This window comes from Triturus cristatus, chromosome 6 (genome assembly GCF_964204655.1).
Source record: "Triturus cristatus chromosome 6, aTriCri1.1, whole genome shotgun sequence".
Classification (NCBI taxonomy): Eukaryota; Metazoa; Chordata; class Amphibia; order Caudata; family Salamandridae; genus Triturus; species Triturus cristatus.
This window is the reverse complement of record NC_140589.1, coordinates 1380704715-1380732681: the sequence shown is the minus strand read 5'-3', so window position 1 is coordinate 1380732681 and position 27967 is coordinate 1380704715. Positions and strand designations below refer to the sequence as shown.

Sequence of the window (27967 nt, the reverse complement as noted above, 5' to 3'; positions counted from 1 at the left end):
AACCCACGCAGAAACGAGAAAGATGCTTTGATGCAGGTCTGTGGGACTCACCACTTGGTAGGGAGTCGGGGCACGTCTGGAGCAACCAGGGAAGCCCAAGGAAATTCAAAGTTACCCCCTCAGGGACTCAGCAGTCAACGGACCAGGGATCGCGAAGGGACCACGAGACGAAACACAAAATGGAGGCCCACGGGTCACTCGGAATGACCAGGCCGACAATCTTCGGTGGATTCAGTGCTCGAGGTGGGGGCTACAAGTCAGCCCAAGCACGACTTCAGGAGACGTTGAGAAGTCAATGCACATGCAAAAGTGCATGGTGACCAGGAGTTCCGGTTCCACGCTACTCACGAGGGCTGCTGGTCTCAGCTTTGCTGGGGGCTCGGGTCGGCCTCTGAGATGTCTGGAAGTCCTCTTCCTGGGCTGCAAATACTTCGGAGTCCGGCGGGAGCTTCGATAAGGCAGACAGGCAAATTGCTTTGTTGGTGCCTGCCAAGCAGGGGAGTCACTCCTTGACCCCAAGGGAGATTTCTTCAGTCCTCTGGTCTTTAGCAGAGCGTCGAAGGTCCAGGATTCTGCTTCAGATTTTCGTCCAGGGTAATCTAAAGTCCTAAGGACTGGGGTCCCATACTTATACTAAAGGTAGGGGGTTGGACATACTCTGGGGACCCACCTATGGGAGGGTTTGGAAAGAGGGGTGGCTACACCCATTTCCTTTGTCCAGTTTCGTGCCAGAGCAGGGGCTGGAAGCCCCTGAACCGGTTTGAATTGGACTATGCACAGGGACACCAAATGTGCCCCCAGTGCAGACTTCAAAGCACTCTTGGAGTGCTCCCATCCAGCCCCAATACAGTAAAGCCTGTCTGGGAGGTGGTTACACCTCCCTGTGACAGGAAACCTATTGTCCAGGCCTCCCCTGCCGGAGTTTCGGTCAGCAGCAGGAGGCCAGACCCGTGTCTGTGGCTGCAGCATCCATTTTGTGATGCCAGGGCTGTATTAAGTTTCTACCGGGCATACCAGTGCTGTCATGTCTCTCCCTCTAGAAGGGTGGGATCATACTCTCACACCAGTTACTGGAGTGGGGGTATGATTCCAAGGTGTTTGACACCAAACACGACACGTTTCCGTGCAGCCAGTCCAAAGTTAGCATTTACTGTTTGGTTAGAATGCACTTAAGAATATATGGTCAGGCTGCACTACAAACAGCATCAGAGAAGGGTCTACGAACGCTGCAGAGGGGCTCTGCTCATGCAGGGGCACCCTCGCACATAAGAACCAAGCACTCTGCCTTCAGGATTGATAAGGCCTGCCATAGGAGTGACTTATAGGTTTATGTGTGTGTGATATATAGTGATATAGGTAACCTATATCACAGTAAGGGGTGCATGCACTACCTTACCCAGGTTGCAGTAGCAGACCTGTGGTGTCATTTAGGGTGGCTTTCCAGGGGTGGCATAATACATGCTTCAGCCCCTGGTAGGCCTCTGGGGTACCTATGCCCTGGGTACATAGTATACCATATACTAGGGACTTATAAGGGCACCTCAGATCCAATCTGTAAAGTACCTACAGTACATGGAATCAATTTATAAGGGAAAGCAGATACGCTGGGGACCTGAATAGCAGGTTCCCTGCCAAACTATGTCAAAAACCATCAAAGCACCAGGAAAAAAAAGTGGTGGCAACCATGCAGTCAGATTCCACCTTCCTACAGATCACACCTGTGTTTAGCATGTTGTGTTACCTTGAGTCTCTCAGCTGCGCAACAACCAAATCAAACGCTCAGATGTGTTGAGAGGGTCAGGGTTATTGTAGAACGGGAGGAAGACCCGTAATGCCCTGGGAGGCTTGACGCACCCACCTGAAGCGGAACCCGCCTATCATCTATTTCTGTACAATCTACAGCCAGATCTGAATCCATGTGTATATCTAAAAATGTACCTCATTACACAGTCCAGTTCCATGGAGTCCCTGCCTTTCCAGGGGGTGTGGGAGGAGGGAATCGCCTCTAAGGACAGGCCCAACTGCTATAAGTGCCCTCGTTGCTTTGCATTGTACTGAGATGTCAAAGGCTGATCTACCCGTTTTATTTTCATCCAAATCAGTTTTTCTCCTATTATTGCCTCCCCTTGTATTTATTTTTTGGAATTGTACATCTGAGGCACTACAGGTACATGCACTTACCCTGCTGGCGCTGTAGGTCTCTGTGGGCCTACAAAGCTCCTAAACTCTGGTCACCCAGTGCCAACAGTGTGCCATGGGCCCTATTGCAAGAAAGGAAATGGGCCCATATGCTGTTTGAACTGTTTAGTGCAGCCAGGACTTTAAATGGGATTAACAAAAAGGATGACGGGGGTCCCTTAAAAGGGTGTGGCCTGCATAATTAGTGCATGGCTCACATAGGTGAACTAAAATCCATATACAGTGCCACCCTATCCACACATTTGCAGAGAATCACAAGTGGCATACCTGATCATTGCTCTGTGTGGTCTACAAAGAGGCCAAGGATTGGATGGCTGTGGGTTCTGAAAAACATTTTTTACCCATTGACAGGCAATGAAAGTAACTCTTCCTGCCTTCCACTAGAATAAGCTGGATGGATTCAATTCACAGCGTACAATATACAAGTTACTTGCTGCCTGGAAAAAAATACCTTCACAGAACATCCTGGAGATGGGTAATGCTCTTAGGGAATTCAATATTACGTAAATCATCTGAAATATGGACAGAAACGGCATGGATTACCATAACTTGTTTACACACGCTGTTCAGAAATCAATCAGCGTTTTTTCCTGTAAACCAGAGGACATGGATACAGGGCCCAAAAGGGACCCGGTTCACTGTCTGTTTTTATATCCTACCGGGTCTGAAACCTTGTGGGACCCGGCCCACTTAAAGTCTTGAGTATATTAACAATCCTGATTCAGCAGGCCCCTTAGGCTTCTGTGACCCAGTGCACCTGCACCAGCTGCACTAATGGAAGCAGCCAGGTAGCCGCGGGGCAGTGCCTGCAGTGAGCACATAAACCCGCTGACAGGAGGCGGCTTCACAGCGCTGCTAGATGGGGGCGAGTGCCAAGAATGTAGTCATTACTCACTGCTAGTGCTAGACCTTGCGAGGCAGACAAGGTTCAAACAAGCCACACTTAGAAAAGTAGAAGGCTGAAAGGGGAAGGCCTCTCATAGTGTACAGCTAAGCCGACAGGTGTCAGGTTCCCAGGGAGAAATGTTCTGTGTGCTCTTGTATTTTTTTCTTTCGAACATTTCCCATTAAGAGGGCAGTGTGCCTGGAATCAGAAAGCGTGGGGCTAGTATGAGATAGACACGCACTCTTTACACAACCCCTGACACTAGTACCAAATAGCGAAGTTACAATTGACAGTTATGTGATGGGCATGTTTTCAGTACCTTGTGTTGAATATGATATAGTCTCAAATTAGACAACGGGTCATGTGATATACAATGTCTAATTTAAAGCGTGCAATGACGTCAATGGTATCGAGGGAGTAAGTTGACTTGTAAGTGTTCCAGGTAGAGGTGCAAATTGACGTCAATGCTATCGAGGGAGTAAGTTGACTTGTAAGTCTTCCAGGTAGAGGTGCAAATTAATCTGCCTCTGCCTACCATAAATGAATGCGTCCTTAAGTGGTGCTCATGAAAAGTGCCAGTGTTGATGATTAAGTGCTGGGAGGGAGACGCATCGCAAGGGGTTTCCAATAACCTTGCTAGCCTGCCAGCACCTACGGAGGGACTCCAACCCCCAGGATCTAGTGGGACACAGACACGAACAGCGGCCACTCCCACAAATAGCGGAGCGTATTTATTGGAGATAGGAATCCCGCCTCGCGGGATGCGGGCGGCCGCCGGGCTAAGCCCAGGCAAAGGGCGGGCCGTCTGTGGCCGTCAGGGGCCAGAGGAGGCCGGGCTGGGCCCACCATCTGAGGTCTATTGGGCCCCCTTGGAGTCCAACCAAAGGTAATGTCCAAACCATACCAGGGATAATCATTTGTGTTGTATTAAGCCCTGTGTCAGTTATTTCCTCCTGGTCCGGTGTATGATCTAAACATCACAAACTAACGTTTTGCACGATGGGCAAAAGAAAGTTGCTAGATGTCACTGGAGGGATTCCAACAAACATAGGTGGGGCAGCATAAAGTAAAAAGGCTAAGAAGACTTGCAAAAAATCTTCAACGAGTGGCCCTGGTACAATGGGTCGTATAGAGACACTGGTTGAGGATTGCAAAACAACCCTACAAGCTGCCCCGGACTCATTACCTATTTCTAGTACGGAGCCATCTACCTCGAGGAAAAATCGATCTGGCACTACGTCCATCCCCCAAATGTTCTGCAAAGTACCTTCCCGCCAATTAGTACTTCAAAATGACGAGAGGGGGAGCGACGAGGGGAGCCCTTTGGCGGCTTCTCCTGGTTTTGACTTTGAGAACTGATGTGAATCCAGTACCTCTTGACCCTGTAGTGATTGTGTGCTCTAACAGCTATGCGGCATTAACTGATAACTCCGATTTAGTTGCACCATCTGATCTAGGCTCAGAGCCTGATCAACGACTCACGGCTATTAGGAAAGAGGGAGGGGAGTCTCAAGATCGAATGGGTGGGAAGGTACCTGACGTTGGGCAAACTGTTGAATCATTAAGGCAAGAAATCAGCTAAATTAAACTACTAATTTTGGAGCTGATGACCATCATTAAAAAGTCAATTTCACACCCACCGCCCATTCCCTTTGACAAATTCCCTCTATTTCCACTACCCATTCCAACTCAGCCTGCATCTTTAAGCCATGTCGAAAATCAGATTTTCCCTGCCATTCCATCTGAATATAGCAGAAACGAACCAAGGGTAGCATCTAGAGCTGGCCCTACTTTCGGCAACCCTTCTAAGAAGCCTCACCCGATTTCCACTTTGCCCAACCGTCTCAATCAGGCCAATCCATCGCGTAGAAATCCTGAATCCTGCTCACCTTTACTAACTAATCAGGCCCAAATACCCCTAGCTCCTAACAAGACTACAGTCTATATGGTCAGGGTTCCACTAGCAAAAGGGAGAGAGAATGAAGGGTCGCTAAAAAATAAGGTTATTCATTGGATACGTCACGTCAGAGGCTGTCGATCCCTAATAAGGGATGACATAATTTGAGCCCAAAGACATAGATCTGATGATAACTTTACAGAAACTGTTGAACTCACCCTGGCCAGTTATCCCCTGGCTGGGGGTCTTTTAGCTTTAGAGTTCAGATCTTCTTCCCCAGATTCATCTGCTATCCAATTTAGGCGATTTCCTTCTGTTAAACTAAATAGGAGGAGGGGTGCGGCACAGGACTTACTAGAGGGGAACCATTCTATACTTGACAATATCGATTGACTAATTCCGGATGTGAATCCTTCGAGCAAACAAGGTATTTTTTCTAATGTTGGTGTGGAATTGGTCCAATCTCAAAACACTACTGTTATGATTCACAATACCAGTGTAACTAACGCAGGTGGAGTGAATGTATTCCAAATACACGAATTGCATACTCACGCTATTGACACCGTATTGCCCCCTCTCCCAAACCTTAAAATAATTTCTTGGAATATTGCTGGCCTGCGAACCAAGCTTTCTCTCCCAGATTGGAATGATCTGATCGCAAGCCATGACATATGCATATTCCAAGAGACCTGGAGTCTTGTTCCATTATATAAATCTGGCTATGCCTGTTTCTGTGCTCCAGCTGTTTCGAAGGGGCGAGGGCGCCCTTCAGGAGGTCTCATAGTGTGGGTGAGCATTGCTCTCAATTGTAGGGTTCGTGACTTTCTTTGCATTTCCCCAGACGTGATGCGGTTGACATTGAGAGGGCTTAGGGGCGGTCCCGTTATTGAGCTTTTCAATGTTTATATTAGAGGAACATGTGGAGGTTCTAAGTCATCGATAATTACAACCCTGGGAGACGAACTCTCTTTGTGTTTACCTGATTCTCTTATTTTGGTGGCAGGTGACATGAACTGTACGTTCGAACCCCTGGCCACAGATGATTTCCTCGAGATTGAGAATGAGGATGCCAGGTGGTGCATACCACCTTTGACACTACCTCCAATTAAAAAATGGACACCGGTAGTAATCCAATTAAACGCCCTAACATTAGAATTTGGCCTAAGAGCAGCCAATTGACCCCTTCCATCTGATATCCTTGGTGCCAATACATTCAATAGAATGTTCTGCCCAACCCGAATCGACTAGATCTTGATTGACCGACAACTATGGAGAAACGCAGTGGATATGACCATAGTTCCATCTACAGAAAGTGATCATAATCCTCTGTGCCTAATTATGAAGAGCCCATGGTCTCTTGATCCATCAGGTTCTGGTGCCGGCTCTACCATGCTCTCTAAGAAAGTAGTTCCATCAAACTGCCGGTGATATCTTAAATGGCCCCAAATCATTTGTAATGAGCAAAAATTGATTGCCATAAAGGAGGTCTTGCTAGCCAATATCATGGAACTACAAAAAGCATGTAGCGACCCAGAGGGGTGTACAAGGGTTGGGAGCATCCATATAGATACAGTTACGAGGATAGGCTCATTCTTCTTGACACCCTTCCCTTCGAGAATTTCTAATAAGCCTCATAAAGCACCTGGCTCATGGTATAGCTCGGAGTGCAGACAGAAAAAGAGCACACTAATAACAGCTGTTAAAACTTTTGACTCTTACCAAGTGCAAAGTGCTAGAAAAGAGTATAGAAAGGCAGTGATGCGAGCAAAGTGTGCTTGGGAGGAATCCCACTGGTTAGAACTAAAAGCCGCCAGTTTGGCAAAGGACGGAAATGCCTTTTGGAACCTGTGTAGAAAGTCCACAGGTTCGGATTCTGATACCATCCCAAATCAAGAGAGGTTTGCTCATTTTAAAAAACTCTATTCTGGGGAGGATGTACAAAGTTTTCAACCTTCATATTGCCCAATAGTAACTACCTCTATTCTAGAGGTATGCGATCCCTTTGTGGAATCTGAGGTCCCGATTGCCATTAATAAAATAGTCCCAACTAAGGCTCCTGGCCCAGATGGTCTCCCCGGCGATTTGTTTCGAGCGGACTCCCAAAATTGGGCAAAGTATTTTACTATGTTGCTCAACGCTCTCATTAATGGATCCCCTTTTCCCGAATCGTGGAAAGGAGCCGAGGTGGTCCCAATTTTCAAAAGGGCTCCAGGGAGGACCCTGCTAACTACCGACCAATTAGCCTCATTGATGCTGGTCAGAAGGTGGTTGGCAGGGTCTTGTTGGAGAGAATCCTGCTGTGGGCTAACAAGAACAATATTCTGTCTCATTATCAGGCAGGATTTAGATAAAATACAGGTACAATCGATCAGGTCTTCAGACTCCCAGACTCCTCCTCCTACATTGGAAGGTGGTGTTGATCGGCAAGGGCAGTCTTCATTTGGCGTTCATAGATCTGAAGACTGCCTTTGACCTGGTCCCTCGAGATCGCCTATGGTTAGTTATGAGGGAAATGGGTGTGTCCTCGCCAATCCTTGACCTTCTGATCCGCCTGCATGAGGGCAATTATGCCCAGGTTAGATGGGGAACCCAGAACCAGAAAACTGCAAAAATCCCTGTTAATAGGGGAGTTCGCCAGGGCTGTGTTTTGGCACCCATCCTTTTCTCTTTATTTGTGAATGGGGTGGTAACATTTTTACAAGATATTCCAGCAGATGCCCCCGGCCCTGGTGGGTGACAGGGTCCCCGCCCTCCTCTTTGCAGATGACACCCTGCTAATTTCCAAGACCCCGGCAGGGTTGCAGAAGCTCTTGGACAGATTCTATTTGTTTTGTAATCTAAGAGGCTTGTCTATAAACACCGCAAAGACCAAACTTCTCTCGTTCAAATCACGTAGACCATCTAAAATCACCCCTATGCTAGATGGAACTCCTCTTGAGCTTGTAAAAACTTTCGACTATCTTGCCATTAGAATTTCCGATAATGTTAGTTGGAGACCCCATCTGGATAAGATGCTTCTTAATCACAAGCGGGCTGCGGGGGCTATTATCAAAGAACATCGCTCCTCGCAGAGCAGGCCCATTGCACCCGCTCTAGTGATTTATCAAGCAAAAGCTGTTAGCTCGGCTCTGTATGGTGCCGAGCTATGGGGTTTCGACAACGTCGAAGAAATCTCTAGGTCAGAAAATAAATTCTTGGGGGAATTGGTCTCAGTCCCAAGGGGTACTCCTCTCAAACCCTTATTTAGCGATTTGGGTAGGCGAACAATTATGGATCTGGCAAGATTGCGCCCCTTGCTTTTTTGGGCCCGCTTATGGCGCACCCCTGAGCTGTCAAAGTACGTAGAGGGCCTTAGAGAAGTGATAAATACCATGGGCTCACAGAGTTGGTTGGCTGCGCAACATCAAGAAGTTTTTTCTCCTGTTGGGATTTAGAGAAGCCTGGGAGTCCGGTAAACCAATAAACAAGACTGATCTCAAAAGAGCTTATTGGGCATGGATCGATACCCAAGAGACCAGCAATCCCAACCAAGGCAGACTAACAGAAGATTTCTATTTACACAAACAAGCCGTTAGCCTTGAGTCTTACCTTGATTTTGTTCAGAAACCAAGAGATAGAACACTCTATATACAATTTAGATTGGGCACATTACCAACTCGAGAGTACACCAACAAATGGAAGCCTCCCCATCAAACCCCGGCATCTTGCCCGAGCTGCAGTGGGATGGTCGAAAGCACGGCACACCTTACGTTTGAGTGCCCAGCTTACAAAAACCCAAGAGGCAGGTGGTTAAGTCCGGTCTGCAGACAGCTGGGCACGTTGAACTACCGTGTAGCCCTCAGAATCTTACAATCAGATACTAGCGCTGTGCTGGTTTGTGGTGTGGCCAAATTTCTTGGGTGCTCTTGGATAATTAGGTTCAAGTCTCTTCGCTCTGACACGATTTTTTAGTCTCCTTACATTTTATTTCTTTTAAATTGTCTTTTATCAGCTAAAAGCAATGGGACTAATATTGAAATTTAATTATTTTTTATCTGATTGTAAATATCACATCGTATGCCAAATTTATTTATTCAATTTTTAGTATTCTTTCCCACACAATAAATTGTATCTTTTATGTATGTATGTTGTTGCTTTTATGATACAGATTATCGAAATAAAGCTTTGATTGATTAAGTGCTGATGCTCAGCATTGGAAACCACGGGCTTAAATTAAGCACGGGGCAGGCGAGCTTGGGCTACATTACATTGAGTTCCTGAATAAACAATATTGCAAAGACCGAAACAAAAAAATAGCACGTATACCAAAAACTACGCAAAATAATTAGATTGCAGTATAAAATATGCAAAAATATTTACTTTTTCCGGCGGACAACAAGATATTTTTTTTTATCCCGACTGATACACTATGCAAATGTTCTAATATTTTATTTTAGTGCATACAGAGGCATGCAACAATTATAGAGGCTGTCCTAAGAGCAGGCTTCGACTGGAGTATGAAAGTGTATGAGACACCCGTTTCAAGAAGGCATGAGAAGCTGCTGCAGCAGACCAATCCTCTGAACAGGAACACTGAGCAAGTCAGCTGCTTCAGCGACACTGAATCTCCCGCCTGCTATCCATCAAACCCACGCCACTTCTTCTGTGACGCAGAGAGATGTGGGCCACCTCCAAAACAAACATTGGGAGATGCGCGCGGTCACGCCGCCACCATGGCCATTTTGGAATTAAACTTATTATGCACTGTTACTACAGTGGCAGCAAAGGAAAGCTAGCCTACAGGAAAACAAACACCAATCGTGGCATTCGCACTTTAGCCGTAAATCTCTTAAACTGAAGCATGGGTGCCGCGACCGCTTCAAAAGTAAAGAAATAGAAAAAAAAACATTTGTCCGAATGTAGTAGCTATTTAGCTAACCCTTTACCCAGATTCTGCGAGCAGACCAGGCATTAACATTACGGTATCAGTATTTGCCCATGACAGACAGCACACTGGAGCCCAGTTCACATGTAGATCAATGTTATGGGATTGTAACAAGACAAACTGTCACCTAAGATTTGATGAGATAATAAGCCAGCGTAAAAAAATATGGGATGCAAACTACAAAGATATACATGGACAGGAATTACCATGCATTCTAGAACAGAAATAAAATGAACAGATAAGGCGCTACTGAAGGTAAGTAACTTATCTGGTAGAGACATGATCTAGCCGCAGATTCCGTATCTGTGAACTTCCCTGGCGTCATACTGGATCCAAAAGAGTTTTCTTGAGCAGTATCCTTGCACGCTGATAGGTGGTGTAGGCAGACAACGTTGTCTGCGTCATCTCGGTCATCGTGACATCCGCGTCAATAATACAGGCGCCACCTCGGCGCGCTGACATCAGTACTATTCACGCCTTTCCACGCCAGAAACGTGGAGCCATGAAATTGACTGACAGTGGTGTGCTGAGACAACTAGAGCCCTGAAGGGGAAACCCCCTGACATGAAGAACTGATCCGCAGTGCAGGGAGGATGGGTGGGTCGGTAAGGAATCTGCGGCTAGATCAGGTCTGTACCAGATAAGGCATTACCGAAGGTAAGTAACCAGTACATCTGATAGAGACATCTACCTGCAAATTCCTTACCTGTGAAAAGATACCCAGGAAATACCATACCTGGAGGGGGGACTGCTGAAATGTCCTGTAGGACCGACCGATAAAAGAGCCCTTCCCTACGGACCCGATTGTCCAGGCAATAATGCTTGGCAAAGGTGTGCAGGGATGCCAAATAAGCTGCTTGGCAGATGTCAAGGACCAGGACACCATGCTGAAGAGCCGTGGTGGCTGCCATAGCCCTGGTAGTATGAGCTCTGAAGCCTTCAGGAGTAAAAAGGATGCCTTGATGGTGAGCAGCCAGAGGGGGCAATTGTGCAGCGGCTCGAATGGGACAAACATTAGATAAGTGAGAACCAAGTTATGGTCCCACTAGGGCATGGTGAAGGGGGAAATAAATGTGTAAGCGCCTTCAAAAATCAATATGCAATTGGGGACTTGAAAAGCGACAGCTTGTCTGGCAACTGTAGAAGAGCAGAATGGGCGAAAAGGTAACCCTTCAGAGTGCCCAGAGGAGAGCCCTGCTGGACAAGAGAAAGGATAAAAAGGAGAATGTCAGAAAGGGAGGCAGGCATAGGGACGGTAGACCTTTCTGTACAATATTTACAAACTTCTTACTAGCGGCAGGCGTAGTAGAGGGACGTCTGGCTAACAGAATAACATTGCATACTTCAGGAGGAAGGTCGAATACTGTCAACTGCCGCCGTTCAATTTCGACACAAGGAGGTGGAGAGTTGACCGGTTCGGGTGGAGGACCCTCCCCTGCTGCTGTGACAGAAGATCCTCTCGAAGGGGCAGCCTGAACGGAGAATCGCTGCTCATTTGCAGAAGCTTGGGATACTAAACTCTCCGTGCCAAGTCCAGCGCCACAAAAATCACTTGTGTGTGGTCGCGCCTGATCTTATCGAGCTCTCTGGACAGGAGTGGTATGGGCAGAAAGGAGGCCTGAGCTCCACTAGAGACGAGAAGCGTCAGCGAGCGAGAGCCGCCTTGGAAACTCCAATGCGCAGAACTGCTGTCATTGCACGGAGGTAACAGATCAAAGAAAGATGAGAGCGCCATACTTTATCAATCAGCGGAAGAGATCATAGAAATAAATCCAACTCTTCTACCTTCGATGATCCCACAATTAGGCACACCGGAAAAAGCTTCCAACTTACTAACACATCACCACAATTAATACAACAGACTGTCTGCTCACACAATAAACAGCCCAAATGCTACAGGTTTACAAATTCCCTGTCACCCTTGCCAAGCAATCTTGAATTAATTAACAGAGCTCCAGCTGCCCAGACTCACTTCAGTTCTCCAAACTCAATTGCATACCCTTTATCAAACTACTTATCAACCTGCTCAGTCATCACAGGCACCTTTCAAGTCAAGTGTTGACTCGACAAACCTCAAACATTGATGAGGTTTCAAGAAAGTGCATTGAAATTGCCACGCTTGAGGCGGTCACATCTGAGGTCGGCTCATCACTGGACTATTTATGCACACAATCGGAAAGAGCCGGTTCTCAACAAACTGCAGTTCCCATCACTAATTCAAACCAGTTCGCCATTAAGCCACCAGCTTCTCCTGAGAACGAATCCATCTCTGCTTCCTTAGCTTCTCTTTCCCATGAATTATCATTTATTCAACGGCAGCTCAAACTCACCTTTTGTCATAAGAACTTTGCAACAGCTGCTAAGCACCTTAGAAGCAACTATCAGAGCCCTGGAGTTCCAATCCAACAAATCTGATATTCAAATCTCCCAGTAAGAGGCACTAGCCCAGTATACATCATCCAATAACTCACATTTTAAGCATCTGAACACTATGGCTAGCAGCTAGATATCAAACCCCAAAAAATAGAGCAATCTGACATCAAGTGCCAGCAAACAAAACCCCCCAACACTGTGTCATCTTGCTAGATGAATGGACTTCTTTCCCAACGATAGTTAGCGACGTAGTTCAGGAAGTCAAACGGACAAGCACAAGGCTGCTCAACCAAGGCCCTAAACCAGCCATGATAGCAAGAAATCAAACATGCCTAGTTCCATCGAGGTGAACGCCGACATCTACACCACTTCCTAAATCAAGATGGCCTGTGAATAACCCAAAAGAAATCAAGTAGAAATTCATCCTGTACCCCAGAGCCCAATGCTTCAAATTATCGAGGATTCATCAAATCTTCATACGACTTCAGATGCAAATGGTCAAGTAATTTCAGCATTCAAATCACCATGTGGGGCAGGTCCTACAAACAGCTGCGATTCAAGTCCCCCTGCCGACCCGCTAACCAAACGAAAAAGGAAACATCTAAGAAAACAGAACAAAAAGAAAGATAAAACCCAGAAGGCGGCAGAGCACACAGCCAAGATAAAGAGTTTCTTCCCCTTGCAAGAAGAGCGAGTGCCCAACCACATCCCTGACACACCCAAGCTCCCACAGGGTGGGGATTTTGAAAATCCTACTGAGCATTCCTCTAACCTCAGCACACCATCACTTGCTGTCATGAAACCCTCACTGGTCACCACAGAGACTTCAGCTCTACCTCTCAACATTCCTCAAGTCCTCCCGCTTCAGGGGCCTCAGGTCACGGACGAACAATTAATAAACAAGTTCCTGGCCGGCCCCTTTCTGATAAATAACTCTGGCCAAACTTCAAATGGGATCAGCCCTTCAGAAATCAAATCCAGGAAAGATCTAAACAGGACTAGCCAGCTGTTCGAAGGCCTACATCAACACTCAAGTAAACAACAGGAAAACGGGACAACGAGCACCCAACAGGTGACTGTGACAACATCCCCGCCCAATGCAAACATGGCCCAACTCAAAAATAATTCATTCCCATTGTTGGCCTATATAACAATTTGGCACCTGGAGTACAGCTCCAAAGGATCAAATAATATCCTGAACAGGAGGAACACAGTCAAAACGTAGGTGCTCACCCCAAGTTTCGTCATCTAAACTACACAGACTGAGTATTCAGTTTATCCGGTTCAACCCTATTTCCTCAAAAGGAAGCAACCGCCATAACTTGGACTACCTGTTCAGCTGCTAACACCATATGAAAATCCATTAAGAGGAATGGGGATCTAGACCACATTGCTTTGGAAAGCAAAATACCCTTGTGTTTTGTCCCAGCAAGATCCAGAAAGTCGCTTAAATCTGGCCGCTTGTGATCCATCGAAAAATAAAACCCATAACAAGCATCAACAAACACCATGTTCTACAGCGTTTCTCATAAATGCAGTCAGGCCTCTTTTCCCAAATGTGAATAACCTAAACAAGGCTTTATCATTTCTATCAATTCACAAGAAGGAAGACTCTGTAGACTTGTTCCATCAGCACCTGAAAATCAACAAGACTGTGGCAGGTTGGCCGCCACTTTGGCAGGACCCACGTCTGAATGACAATCATTAAAAAATGCCCCATTAGCACAGAACACGAAGAGCGAGCCCAAACCTCTGAGCGTATGGTCCTGGAACTTGACTGGGCTTGAAAACATCTTAACTGACCCAGATGCAAAATCCTTTTTAACGTCACACGATATCATATGCATCCAGGAATCATGGCATGAAGAGATTCTGATTGAAGGCTACTACGATATTTTCACTCCAGCCACCCGACAATCTGCGAAGGGCAGCTTACCCATCTATCTACCCCTACATTGGTCCTTTGATGCCTTTTTCTATCTTATCAGCAATCATAACCGTCTATGCGTTGTAATCAAAAACAAGAGTCAAGACCCCGTCGCAGTCAGGTTATTACTATTAAATGTGTACATTCATCCAACAGCCACAGAAAAGATGCATAATATCAAGCCTTGTAGCTTCTAATCGCAGACATCAATTTAACTAATCCAAATGATGATTTTCTTACTAACCGGAGACTTCAATTCAAACTTAATGGACAATCCTCACCAAAATCCCTCTTTAGCTCTAGTGGACTCACTGTGGCAAATAGCCTTGCAGATCTACCCACCTCAAAGATCTCACTCCTCAGGACACACTCTGTTAGTCGCTTTAGAGGGCATGAATCTGCGTGCCCTAAATGGATGCTATCCGGACGACCAACCAGCCTATTACACACACTTTACACGCAATACTCAGATGGTCCTATATTAGATATTTTGCTCAATTCTGCTGATAAACCACAAAATCCTTCACAATTTTAACACACAGAGAAAGTGATTATATGCCCCAGTGGCTGTCCTTAGACCATCAGACTGAGGCCCTGGAGACATTACAGCCAATCGGCTTGGGAAGTCTGCACCAAAACAGGAAACGTAGCACATGGTTCACCGTTGAAAGCCACACTTCACAGCCAGATCCTTCTACGAGCCAATAAAATCGAAGTCTGAAACCCATTTTTGTACCAACTTCTTTTAACCCTTACTCATACTCAACGGTATGGATGGACCATATGCCCTGTAAGATCCATTTTAACACAGTCATAGTTCACAAAAGACCTCAAAATTCAGAAGCGTGCTTCACAAAAGAAGACCAGGCAGATAAAACCTGGATTAAACACTGTCTTTTCAGAAGAAATAACTTAAACGGGACATACAAACGTTCTATTTGGCAAGCAAAAAAGAGGCATGAAGAAGCAATACAACTAGAGTTATTCTTAGTCTGTTGAACAAAAAATTCTAAAGCTTTCTGTATTATAAATCGTTTTAAACAGTAAAAAGGGCTTGTCTAGACAAAATGGAAACAACGTTACTGAAGACAACTGGTGTCAACACATTAGTACTCTGTACCAAACCAATCACTCAAACTGCCAATTTTCACACTCTACAACTGTCCAAATCTCGAGAACCAAAGAGGTCATTAATTAACAAACACACCGTTTAGCATCAACAATCAAGACTAAAAGGATTGCTGTCTCAATTTGAAAAAGTAGAGCGGACACTCGTGGACCAAATGGTATTCCTGCTTCGGTTTATAAACAGGACATTGAATTCTGGTCATAATTGGTAGAAAGGCATTTCAGAACTTGCCTTATTACAGACACCGTCCTGCCCTCTTGGCAAGGTTCAATCCTGCAACCCAACTACATAAAAGGCTCAGTGGTGCACCCAGAAAGTTACCACCTCATCGCCCTCCTACATGTTGAGGCTAAATACTTTTCTTCCTTATTACTGGAGGACCTAGAAGCATGAGCAAGCTCAATTCACCTGTTCTCTCTAAATCAAACTGGACTTAGACCCATGTTGGGAACGACTGACAACTTAGTGGCAATTAGGATGATAATAGTCTCAAAACAGATAGAGGAAAAAACAGCTCCTCCACAGCTGTTTTGTAGATTTCAGCAAGGCCTTTGACCACGTCCAATGTGAACTCCTCTGGCTAAAATTAAAACACTAGGGCATCATGGAGTCACTACTCAGAGGTATCCAATTACTCTCCTCCGAAACATGGGCCAGAGTTAAATTAGATAATAACTCAGTCTCCAACAAGATCAGGATAGAACAAGTAGTCAAACAAGGTTGTGTTCTGGCGCCTGCCCTTTTTAACCAATTTTTGTGCGATTTGGTCCCTGCCCTTTTTTTTTTTCACATTAGTCGGAGACTCGCCAAACCTGGGACACCGCTGCATCACCTCCCTTCTTTACGCTGACAATGTCGTTCGCTTGAGCCAAGCAGCAAGGGCAGCTAAAAAAGCTGCTCAACGTCTTATTTGCACACAGCACTAGAAACGGCATGACATTAAGTTTCGAGAAGACCAATGTTGTGATTTTTGGACAGAAAAGGAAAAAAAACAGGAACATGGTACTCCAACACATATCGACTGTTCAGCACCCCCAGTTACAAGTACCTTGGACGCTGACTCGATGACAAAGGAGGGCATTTAATCCACAAAAATTCACTTAAACCAAAGGCAGCAGTGCTACAATTTGCATTTCAAACCATCTTTAAAAACACAAAGAATCCCATCCTAGAACCCTTGCTGAAGATAGTAAAAGTTAAATTAATTCCCATGTTAGCCTACGGCTCTGAAGCCTTCCCCGGTAACCTGGGCTCCTTTCTGAACAAATCCTAGAGTCCGGTGTTCAGGGCATTTATTAAACTCCCAAACCATGCCACAGCCGCCCAGATTCAACTGGAATTCATGTTACACGACCACGTCTTGGCACAAAAGACCACTCCTTCAAAACCCTTGTTCTGTCACCCTGCACGATGCACTAAAACTGAATACAGTCACCGCTCTCTGGAACCAAAATCTCCCACACCAAAATTTTAAGAAGGCATTAAACAGAGCATACAATTCAAGCAGTTGTAGATTTGATTTTATACTCAACGACCTTTACCCTCAAGCCATCTGCGGCATGGTCAAACAGCTGAGCAAAGCCGATAAAATGTAAAGAGCTGTCACTCCACTCCTACCGCCTTGGTCGCCGCGCCCAGCGTCCGAATGTCGTCTATACGGTCAATCTTGGGAGAATTTAGCTCACCTTCTATGCATCTGTCGAGCTATAATCTAAGATCACCTGAAGCTCCACCGTCAAACATGGATCAAACAAGAGAGTTATACAATTCCATCTGCGGCCTGGTCAAATTTCTGAGCAAAGCCGATAAAATGCAAAGAGCTATCACTCCAGTGGTTACTTCTAGAGTTTAAAACTCTACTCTCTAGTTTCTTCTACATTTTTGATTACATATAAATGCACGAAGTACAGTTCTACATGTAACAAAGAGGAGCGCCCACTAAACGCGCGCGCTACCACCTAAAGGCTTTAGGGCTTTTTTTCTGAAAAACTTAAGAAAGATCAGGGCAAAATTGTCTCAGTATGGCATGAGCTCACGTCTCGATGCACCGACGCTTTAAGTATTACCATAATGGGAGAAATGGCTGACTGAGATTCAAATGCATGAAACAATCTTCAGTTTAATATACCAAAACATTTAGTGCAGCACATTGACTGAACTCTGAATGAAATTCTTTTGACAATGATGAAATTGTCATTCTAATATTTTTATAACATGCCACAGCAGTGCCGGTTGCCTTTTTTAAACTATCAAACAATCCTACAATACATTACTGAACTTAATGCTAGGTTATGGCTTTGGCACCAGGCCTTAGTTTTACATGTTTAATAATTCTGTAATGGTTTTTACTATAAAATTGCAATGGCTTTCATTAGCGGAGTATAAATTAATAAATAAATAAATAAATAAAGGGTGATTCTAAGTTTTTAGATCTTGTGCAAATTTTAAAAGCCACTCTCTCAGCTGTTGTACTCAAAGATAGTGGGTGGTGGGACAAGGGATCTGTAGTGAGTATCAAACCTTATCAAAAAGATTACTGTAAGAGTAAACATGAATATTGGTAAGTTGGATGATAGTGGTGTTGTCTGGGATTTTGGATATTGTGACAATGTTGACAATCCAGAGTCTGTGTCCACTGATCAGTCAGTTCTCAGAGATTCTGGCTGTCAACAAGTGGTGTCAGAAAGTCTGGATTTCAATGATGTTAAACATGGACTTGTACACAATTCTTGGAAATATTTACGTGTTTTGGTAATATCTTATCTGCCCAGCTTGCCATTTGCATCATATAGAAATTTGTAGCAGTATTTTTTGTGGCTTTTGCAGTATATATACTCAGTGGTGTGGAATTCCTATAGCCTGACCCCAGGACATATAATTTGGGGTCAAAGACATCAAGTTTTCATGTTTATTTTGTTCTTGGGACAAGTAGGCCCAACCCACTGCAGCACAAACCCTTTGGCTACCAGATTATGGTACCACATTATGGATCAGGGAAGGGCATTGCCTGCAGTTAAGGTAATATTTGTGTCCATATGTCAGTGCTGTTCGAACTTGTATTTATGGTTCGATAATACAAAGCCTTTAATATTAAGGAGCGCGCTTTCATTAAATGTTTCTAAGTTCCAGCTGCACTACTGACAGTGGTTCCAGTATAAAAATGTGTACACGTTTGCAAAGTTTAACAATATGTGACTATGGACAATGCTTGCAAGATGATCTCTGATTAGATGCAAAAGCTTAAAACCAAGATTAACATATCTTTATTTTCAAAATAAATTGTTCAGAAAAAAAATGCAACTAGGAAAATAATGTTTTGCTAAACTACTGTAAATTCTAGGTACCATTTTTTTTAAAACATAATTTAGTAAAATGTGTTGATGCATGATATTGTAATGGGAAATCAGAGTAACTAGTTTCAAAAATCTTGCAGGATACATGAAAATAGACAAGCAGTGGCAAAGCCAAGAGGTATGACAATGGTGGTCAATCTTTTGGTTTGGTCAACGTTTATCTTGTTTTTATAAAACGTTATTGTTGTGGGAGCTGCCGGGTCTTATCATAATAACAAACATTGGCAAAATCAAAAATATTTTTGGTCTCAAAAACCACACATTGCCACAATAGTTCCCGACACTTAACAAATCGACTTTGTGTGCTGATATTCTCCTTGTGAAAGAGCAGAATGCTGCCACTCACAGTTAAGGCAGCCAGTAGATAGAGATAATTTTAATAAAAACAAAAGGACTTGGTTAATACCAGACCTAAATAAGGGACCAGTTCTTAAAGAAAGTCACAAACGTTCCCCCATGGTATAAGTCCTCGCATTAGTTCAGATTTACAGCTTTCGGGAATTCACAAGTATTTACAGAAGGTGGTCAAGAAATAGTACTCCTAAAAAATATCTGTGAACTGTATTTTAGCAGGAGCAAATGTGCATGTATAGATTTGCTCCTGCAAAAATCTATTGAGTGGTAACAAGTTCACCTTCCCACCAACACCTTTTTTACCCCCAAGCCATGGAAGAAGTGTTACTTCTGCCCTTGTCAGGAGTAAATTTCCAATCTTTCTCTGTATAGGAAAATATTAGAGACAAGCTGATGTAAAGCCATAAAAAATGAAAGTTAGTAGGTTTTTACAGACTCAGAAGGGCATTCCAACCATACGGAACTATTGCTTACCGCTACCTTCAGTCTCAGTATGTAGATCTGGGAAAACATGGCAAAATTAGGGAATTGCTGGTATTCAAACTATGGTATGAGTTCTGTCTTAATTAGAGAGGCTATTATCAGAGCTCTTATATAATGAGATTGCTGCCATAATTTGTTGCCACACTACATGGCACTTAAGGGACAAGTGGATTTGTTACAGAGCAAGTAGATTTATGAAGTAACCTGTCCCATGGACAAGTAGATATGTCATTAAATTCCACACCCCTGTATACTATAGCTTGTAATCCAGAACTCTGAACTTCAGGCTTTGGTCTCTGAGACTGGCTGATTTTCCCAATTGATTAAAACCATATTATTGAGTAAAATTGTTCTACCTTACTTTATTAATAGATTTTCCTCCAACAAAAAAAATGAATGGTGCTATATGAAGACTACTGCGGAACATGTCAAAGAATCAGCACGTTAGCTGAAGATTAGAGGGAGGCATTTTTCAGAAAACAAAGATTGCATTTAGGCTTGGGACGGTCATTATCTAAAAGCATCTTTGATCAACAAGGCAACAGCAGCTCTGGTCAAGAATAATTCTAATCTGGCTGTAGCTTGGAGGTGTGTTCTTTTCAGTGGGTTTTAGAGAAATCAAGAATGACTAATGCGGTGGGGAGAAATAAAGGCCGTGGAGCTTGGTCAACAAATTGTACAGGGCAGAAATTGCTTTGAAGCTGGCTGGTGCAAAGTGAGAAGAAAGATTACACGTTTGGTCACGGATTGTATTAGCGCGGTCTTTATTAGGGGTACTGTAGACTGAATGAAACCACTATCCAGGAAGCACAGAAGCTAAAAAGGTTTAATCTGTCATGAGAATAATTTGTATCAGTTTTTGGCCTTTAATGAACATTCAGTCAGACGCAGAGCATGCGGAGGCTTCCGGACTAATATGGGTAGACAGCGCTATTTTCACAGGGTGGGCCCCATCTACCCTGCCACAAAGTTAGGCCCCTACTGAAATATGTTGAACTGACAGATTCAGCAGTGCCTGCACATTGTATGCTTTGGTTCCAAGCAGCAACTGCAGGGGGAGAGGGAGTTTTGTTATTTTAAATTTGAGCTGGGCCCAAAACAAAGGCCGAGGTGAAGGAGCCATCAGGCCTTCTTTGGTTGGAGTATTCTGGCTGGGAGCTACCTGGAGTCTCAACCCTTGATGCTAACCTAATGGAACGGAAACACAAGCACACTGCTTGTTATTACTCCACAAGCTGTTAAGAAGAGGCATGTTTTTGACTTTGTTCAGTCCCTGTATATACAAGATATGTATGCACAGTAAGAATGTCAGATGTACTGGTCTGTCCGAATATTTACACTAATATTTTAAATACCACTATTTTACTTACTTTCTTTAAATAGCGCTACTCATCCCTAGGCACAGTGACAGAGTCCTCTACATTTCAGGTACACATTATGCATTGACAATGATGAGTAAATCAATGTACAGAACGTGTTACATAAGATAGTGTGGGTTACAAGGTGTAGGAATCACATGCCCTTCAGTTATCACTGTGCTATATTAGAAGGAATACAATATATGAACTGCAAGTAACAAAAGGATCTGTGTTTTAAGGAGTAACACACTTACCTATCTAAGCACAATAAAAATCTGTCACCTGCATGTTAATCATGTGCTGCCTTAAACCCTTAAGATATTTTAAAATGCAGACTTTGCAACTAATTAAGCAGAACAAGTTTACTGCCACGTTTCTCTTTGTTGCCAGTCACTTTAAGGCAGAGTTTTAACAAAATAAATGAATACATCGAGGCTCAGATGTTGCATGAGAGTTGAGTCACGTTTTTGGCACAACACCCATGCAAAATCCAGTTTGATAAATCCTGTAATGCGCCCAAATATACTCATGATATACTTGCTAAACATATCAGTGAGGTCTGTAGATCTGAAGTCACTTCTTGTGGTATCACTTCCTATGAAGTCATGGGCTGTGATGACACTTCCAGAGTTTGCACATCCTGCGATACCACATGCGATGAGTCCCGCAATGATGTCACTTGTGAACTGCTTAACTTGGTTAGTCCCCCCACTTCTTTTTTCCAGGACTTATCCCGGCGTGTGTATCCACAAAAGAAGGATGAGGATCAGAATTCTGACGGGTGCACCTTGCTGACGAGAACTCGAGTGGACCAGGTAGGTATGTTGCACACCACGCAAACCCCTTAAATCTTAGGGGGTGGGGGAAATCTGCAACTTAAAAAGGGCAAATCACTCTTCCGTATACGAAAGGGCAGGGTAGTAGTACAGAAAAGGATGCAGCCATCTCCCAGGAATTGTGCGGGTATATGTTTGTTTTGTTTCATAGCAACAAACCGTGCCGGGGAATCAATCTGAGCCTAAGGTTTATAAACTCTCAGCACCTGTCACCCTGAGCAGCCAGAAAGAAAACTTTCCACGGACTGCGGGGGATGAAAAGTTATGCAATGGCATAAACATGTTCCCCATAAACAAATAACAATTAACAAGTCTTCAAACCAAGGGGATACCATTCCTGGTGGTTTATCGTAACAGCATCCACAAACGTTTTCGGGGGGGGGGGGGGGGGGGGGGGGGAGAGAATACGAATGACATTTCTGTTTAAAGGTTCTCCCTAGGGTACTATAACAAACAAGACTCCCTCCCAAACAGGCTCTAATCTTCCGAAGATTAACAGGTTGTACTTTTAGGCGAGAACATAACCGCTTCAGCTACAATCCACCACCCATATATTGCATCACTCAGCCGTGTGCAAAAAGTAACAACAACCCAAACATATTTTAACTATCGTGTTAAACAAGCCTCTACCCTCATATCAAAATAAATAACCTTTTGCATGCCAGATGTTAGCCCATTCCCAACAAAATAACCATGGGTCCCGCCCCATCTCTCTTGACAAGCTCTATTCCTGGCACTGTCCTATCACTCAGGCCAGTACCGCTTACGGGTTGTCTTTCACAAACTTAACCCCTCATAACTACATCAAGAACGAAGTATAAACTCATCGTATCTCTCACAACGTTGCTCTAGATCGTAACTCTCATTCTTGATAGCTTCTCACCATCGGACTCGGCTCGCACAAGCAGAGACATCCCCTTGAGCCGCTCCACGTAAGTAGAAGAGACATGTCCGGTGCCCCGGTCGTCCCATTGCCGGTCCTCATTCAAAGTGTAGACTTTCACCCGGCGCCGTGTGTCCGACATGCTGTGAAGTGGGTCACGGGCCCCTGGGGACAACACTTTAGCGCGGGCCGCACCCCGTCATTGCCGCCCTAGCTGGACTTGAAGCTGCTCGGGAACCGCTGCCACGGAGGTGGCGGCTCCCCAAGCTCCTGGGCTTCGGCCCTGGTGCCCCTGCGTCGCTACTCGTCGGCCATCTTGGAAGCTAACGTTCTCCCCTTTCTCTTCCTTAAGGGGAGCAACAGAATCAAAGGTACGGGCAGCACCCGAAGGGACTACGGAGGCCGCGCAGGTTGAACAAGTGCTCGTAAGCCCGGCACCCGGCTTCCGCAAAGCAGGAAAGAGCGAGAAGTGGGTGATGGAACCCGACCCGAGAGAGAAACTGAAGAGGGAGGTGCGCGCGCACACAACATAGACATAGGACTCACAACAAAAAGCAAAAGGTAGCAAATAGTAGTAGTATTTTTTTTGTCGTGCCTAATAAGTGACAGTGTTCCTGATAGGTTCGTTGTTTTGTGTACTTGTTGCCCATAATTTTAAGTTGACTTTTTATACTTAATAGAAAGGATGGCAACTGTTCTTTAGGGTTTCGGATGCATGTTTTATGGAGATGATTATTGTTGTCTAATGATGGGGTGAGGCAGAAATCGTGGCGCAAAAATTCAGTTTTATTAAATACATGGGAGCCTCCCGCACATACCGCCCCTCCCGTTGAGACGGGAGATCATCATTTTGAAGACTAGTCCCCAATTCGAAGACTAGTCTCCCGCCTCACAATTCCTGCATGCAGAAATCCGATTCGGAGTTTTGTAAAACTGCCCAAAATAAAATATGAATGCCTGTCACCCACGCTCCAATCTCCCCCTCGAGGAATTAACTCTGACATCAAAGGATAATGGTTTGTCCATAATTCTTGGAATGGGAGTGTAAGAAAGTGCTTCTTTTGACAAGATTACCCCTCATTTTTTGCCAGGAAAATTATGTGGTTTCGATTGGAAGTGCACAGGGTCCTGTCGTGTCCCCCTGCAGCCCCCCACAATAATCACGGACACCGTGTCTTCTATGTGGACAGCTCTTTATTCTCTGACCTCTTCTCTCGGTGTCCCTACTCTAACTGCCCTTTCCTTTCCTGGCACCTCCCCTTCCTCTTCCTCCCTTGCTCCGCCCTGCCCGCTACTAGACCGCACAATAGTACATCTCCCCCTTTGTTAACAGAACAAAACTCACAAAATATTTACATCTCCTCAATTAGCCGTCGGGGCTGGCGAATTGTTCGTCGTGGTCTGAGAGACTGGCCTTCTGCTGCCACAGTGGTATTGCCTCCACTTTCCCCCTCCGGGTCAGCGGCAGTTTCACGTCGCTGCATAGGCTGTTCAGTTCTGGGTGACTCTAGCCGCGACTCCAGCGCTTCCTGCAGAGCCGAGCTACATTTTTGAAAGTGGGACACATTCCGGGTGATGCGCCTACTGTCTGATTCTGCGGTTAACATTGTTCCTTTCTGTCGAGTGACTGTCAGGGGCTCTGCTCGAAACCTACTGTCCGTTTTCTTACATTGTTCCTGTTTAACCACTACACAGTCTCCTTCTCGGAAAGAGAGCGACCGAGCTCGCCTCCGGCCGTCAGCATACGTTTTCATGCCTTCTTTGCGAGCCCTATCGGTAGCCACTATTTCTCGATGAATGCGTTCTGGAGACACTGGTCGTAAGGCTCCTTCCCAGGTGGGTATCCGTGTCCGAACGGGGCGCCCCAGCATGAGTGTCGCTGGACATTTGCCTGTGGTGGCATGGGGCGTCGTTCGGTATGAGCGGAGCACATCATTGAGGGCTGTTTGCAAGTCTCGTCTGTCAAGCACTGCCTGCTGGAATGTTTTCTTGAGAGTGGCCATGAATCTCTCGACAGTGCCGTTGGCTTGTGGCCACAATGGTGTTATCCGCCGGTGTCGGACATCCATCAGTTTCATGAATTCACTGAACTCCTGCCCGTTGAACGGAGGACCATTGTCCGTTTTCAACACTTTGGGTACTCCCCAGGCTGCGAACACTTCATCTAGGACAGCGAGTGTGGTAGCTGCTCCAGTGGAAGGGACAAATCTGGCAATGGGGAATCTCGAATATTCATCAACGATCACCAGCACGTACTTGCCCGACTGCATGGGGCCGTAAAAATCCATGGCTAGATCTTGCCACACTCCCGATGGTAGTGGTGTCATTTGAAGCGGGGCTGGGGTGTCACTGTGCCCTACTAATTGGCACTGCGGACAGTCCTTAAGTGTAAGTTCCACCATTTTGTATAGGAACGGGAACCAAACACGCTCACGAAGAGCTCTCTTGGTCGCAACCACCCCACGGTGGCTCTCATGCGCCAGATTGATGACTCCCTGGCGCAGTTGTTGTGGGATGACAATCCTGTTGTCTCTCAGGAGCAGGCCCTCCGCCGTGATGGATAGTTCCTCGCTCACGTGCCTGAACGCCTGTAGCTCTTGACGCTTCAGCGGGTCACTCTCTTCAGGTGTGTCGTCCTGTCGCCACCGATGTGCTTGTACCCTCTGGATCACTCTTTGTAGCAGTTCATCCTGCGAGGTGGCTTGTTGGATGACTTCTAGAGGAACAGCCGGCGGCCGTGCCTGATCCACTACGAAGTGGATGTACTCTTCGGCTACAGATGAAACAGGGCGTTGGGAGGCTTCGGGGTGTCTTGACATGTAGTCAGCTGGGTTGGCTGACTTCCCTGGTTTGTGGACGATGGTGAATGTGTATTCTTGCAGACGTAGTCCCCAGCGTTCGATGCGAGGTGGCATTTTGGAACGCGGGTTCCCAAAGATGGTGACGAGTGCTTGATGGTCCGTCACCATGGTGAAGTGTTTCCCATATATGAACACGTGGAAGTGCTCACAGGCCCACACTACCGCGAGACTCTCCTTTTCAGGTTGCGAGTAGGCCTTCTCTGTATCGGAAAGGCTTCGGCTGGCATGTGCCACGATGTGACGCTGGTCAGTGTCCTTATCGTATTGAGCCAGGATGGCACCTAGACCAACGGGGCTAGCGTCCACTGTGATTTCGGTCTTGCGGTCTGGGCTAAAATATGCCAAGCTGTCAGCTTTTCCTACGGCCTGTTTGATGTCCTGAAAGGCTCGCTCGCACTCTGGAGTCCACTCAAATGTCTGGCCTTGTTTGGTCAGCCTCCGGAGGGGGTGACTGAGGGTGGCGTAATCTTCAATGTACCGTGAGCAATAGCTCGCCATTCCCAGGAAAGACCGCACGTCGCTGACATCCCGTGGGCTCTTGGTGTCGTTCAACGAGCTCACTTTCTCTGGGTCAGGCTTCATCCCCGCCCCCGAGAAAATATGTTCAAAGAACTTCAGCTTTGCTTGGTGGAATTCGCATTTCTCTTTGTTGAGTGTTAGATTGGCCTCCAAGAGGGCGTGGCAGACTCGGTCCAAGGCTGTGTCATGAGCCTGAATGTTTGCCTCGTACACCAAGATGTCGTCACTGTAGTTCAGTGTGTTGGGGATATGATGGATAGTTTGCCGGATGGCTTCTTGAAATATCTCGGCGGCTGATGATATGCCAAAGTTTAGCCTTTTATATCTGAATAACCCCAGGTGCGTTGCAAACGTTGTAATGTATCGAGAGTCTTCGTGGAGTTCCAGTTGATGGTACCCTTTGTTAAGGTCCAACTTAGAAAACACTCGCGCGCCATTTAGGGCGGCTATCATGTCACTCAAGTGGGGTCCTGGGTGGCGCTCTCTCTCGATAGCTGTGTTGGGCATGCGCATATCCACACATAGCCGGACTTTCCCCGGGGTTCCTTTCTTTGGGACAATCACCACTGGTGACACCCACGGCGTGGGGCCCTCGGTACGCTCGATGATGTCGGCTGCCAGGAGATCCTGCAGTTCGTCTTCCACGGCCTGCTGTAGGTGGAAGGGGACCTTCCGAGGATGTTGAGCTACGGGTCGGACCTGGTCATTGATATGAAGGCGGATCTGGCTTCTGTTCATTTTCCCAAGTCCTGTGAACAGTTTCGGGAATTTGTGGACGATGTCGCTGTCATTGGTGACGCGGTAGAGGATTTCTACCAGTCTTAGTCGTTCAGCAGTTGGCAGGCTGAGGAGACAGTCCGCCTCCGGCCCCTCTATGACATGTATCACCGCTGGGACTGATGTCGTTTGGTGTCTCAGTAGGGTTGGAAACTTCCCCAGGCATGGAAGTGGCTTCCTGGACATCCAGGTGTAGACACGGACGTGTGCAGGGCTCAGTCGGGGCGAGGGTTCATCTTCCTGTATTCGGTCACTGGGATGTAATTCAGAGATGCCCCACTATCCATTACAAACTTCGTACTATGATCACCTACACTGATGTCCAGTCGGGGGTATTTCTTAAGTTGGTCTGGGTCAGCAATCATGTTCGCGTACTCCACCGAGTACTCTCGTTCGTCCGAGGCTGACCCAGAGTCCCGAGATGGAGATCTCCTTGACCACCTTGATGACCGCGACTCCCTGCTGGAATGGGAGGACCTCGATGATGACTTGCGGTGATCATGCACGGCTCGCACATGGTGCCGGCGGGTGCCAGTTCGTGAAGACTCAGGTGCGTTCCTATCTTTCTCACGGCGATACTCCCCGCACATGGCTTCAAAATGATGGCTTCGGCCACACTTGCGGCACTGTTGGCCCATGGCCGGACACGCTCCGCTGTGTGGAAAATCATACCCACACCTGTAACATCGTCGCGCAGGCGCCTTCTTCACGTGATCATTCCGTCCGCTCCTCCTCCCGGAGTCCGGCCGCCGATGTCCTGGGTGGCGGCGGTGCGACGATGGCCGGGAGGGCCGTTCGCGCTCTTTCGACCCTCGGCTGGGACGACTGGTGCGTACTTGGCATACAAGTTCCTTGCGCTCCGTACACCCTGATTCCATGGACTTTGCCTGCTCCTCGGCCTGGTCGTGTACCCTCGTTAGTTCTTCGATTTCGTCCAGGGTGTGGCTTTTCTTTAGGAGTTTCCTTCGGAGGGTCTCCGACTGACAGCCGTCGATGACACGCAAGCGTATAGCGTCGTCTGTCAAGAACGATTCAAAGTTGCAGTGCCGCGCCAGCCCCCGTAGTCGTGTTATATAGGCGCCCATAATTTCATCTTTCTCTTGACGCGCTCGCTGGAACACATACCTCTCATAGTCCACATTCTTCTTGTGTATGAATTTCTTATCCAGGGCTTCTCGCACTTTGGCGTACGTTCCTGCATCTGCAGC

The 27967-nt window shown here is 46.1% G+C and overlaps 1 protein-coding gene across 4 annotated transcripts in view; it reads right to left on the bottom strand.

Annotated features, from left to right (window-relative positions):
- PPP4R3B (protein phosphatase 4 regulatory subunit 3B) overlaps positions 1-23148 on the bottom strand; it is a 455240-nt gene extending 432092 nt beyond the window's left edge. Inside the window, exon 1 of one of the 4 annotated variants that reach the window (XM_085612383.1) lies at positions 22603-23148. In XM_085612383.1, coding sequence (XP_085468509.1) covers positions 22603-22744 — 142 coding nt within the window. In that variant the 5' untranslated portion in view covers positions 22745-23148. The remainder of the gene's footprint in view (positions 1-22602) is intronic. The other 3 variants (XM_085612385.1, XM_085612382.1, XM_085612384.1) reach the window with 3 other exon arrangements.
- Positions 23149-27967: the final 4819 nt, after the last annotated feature.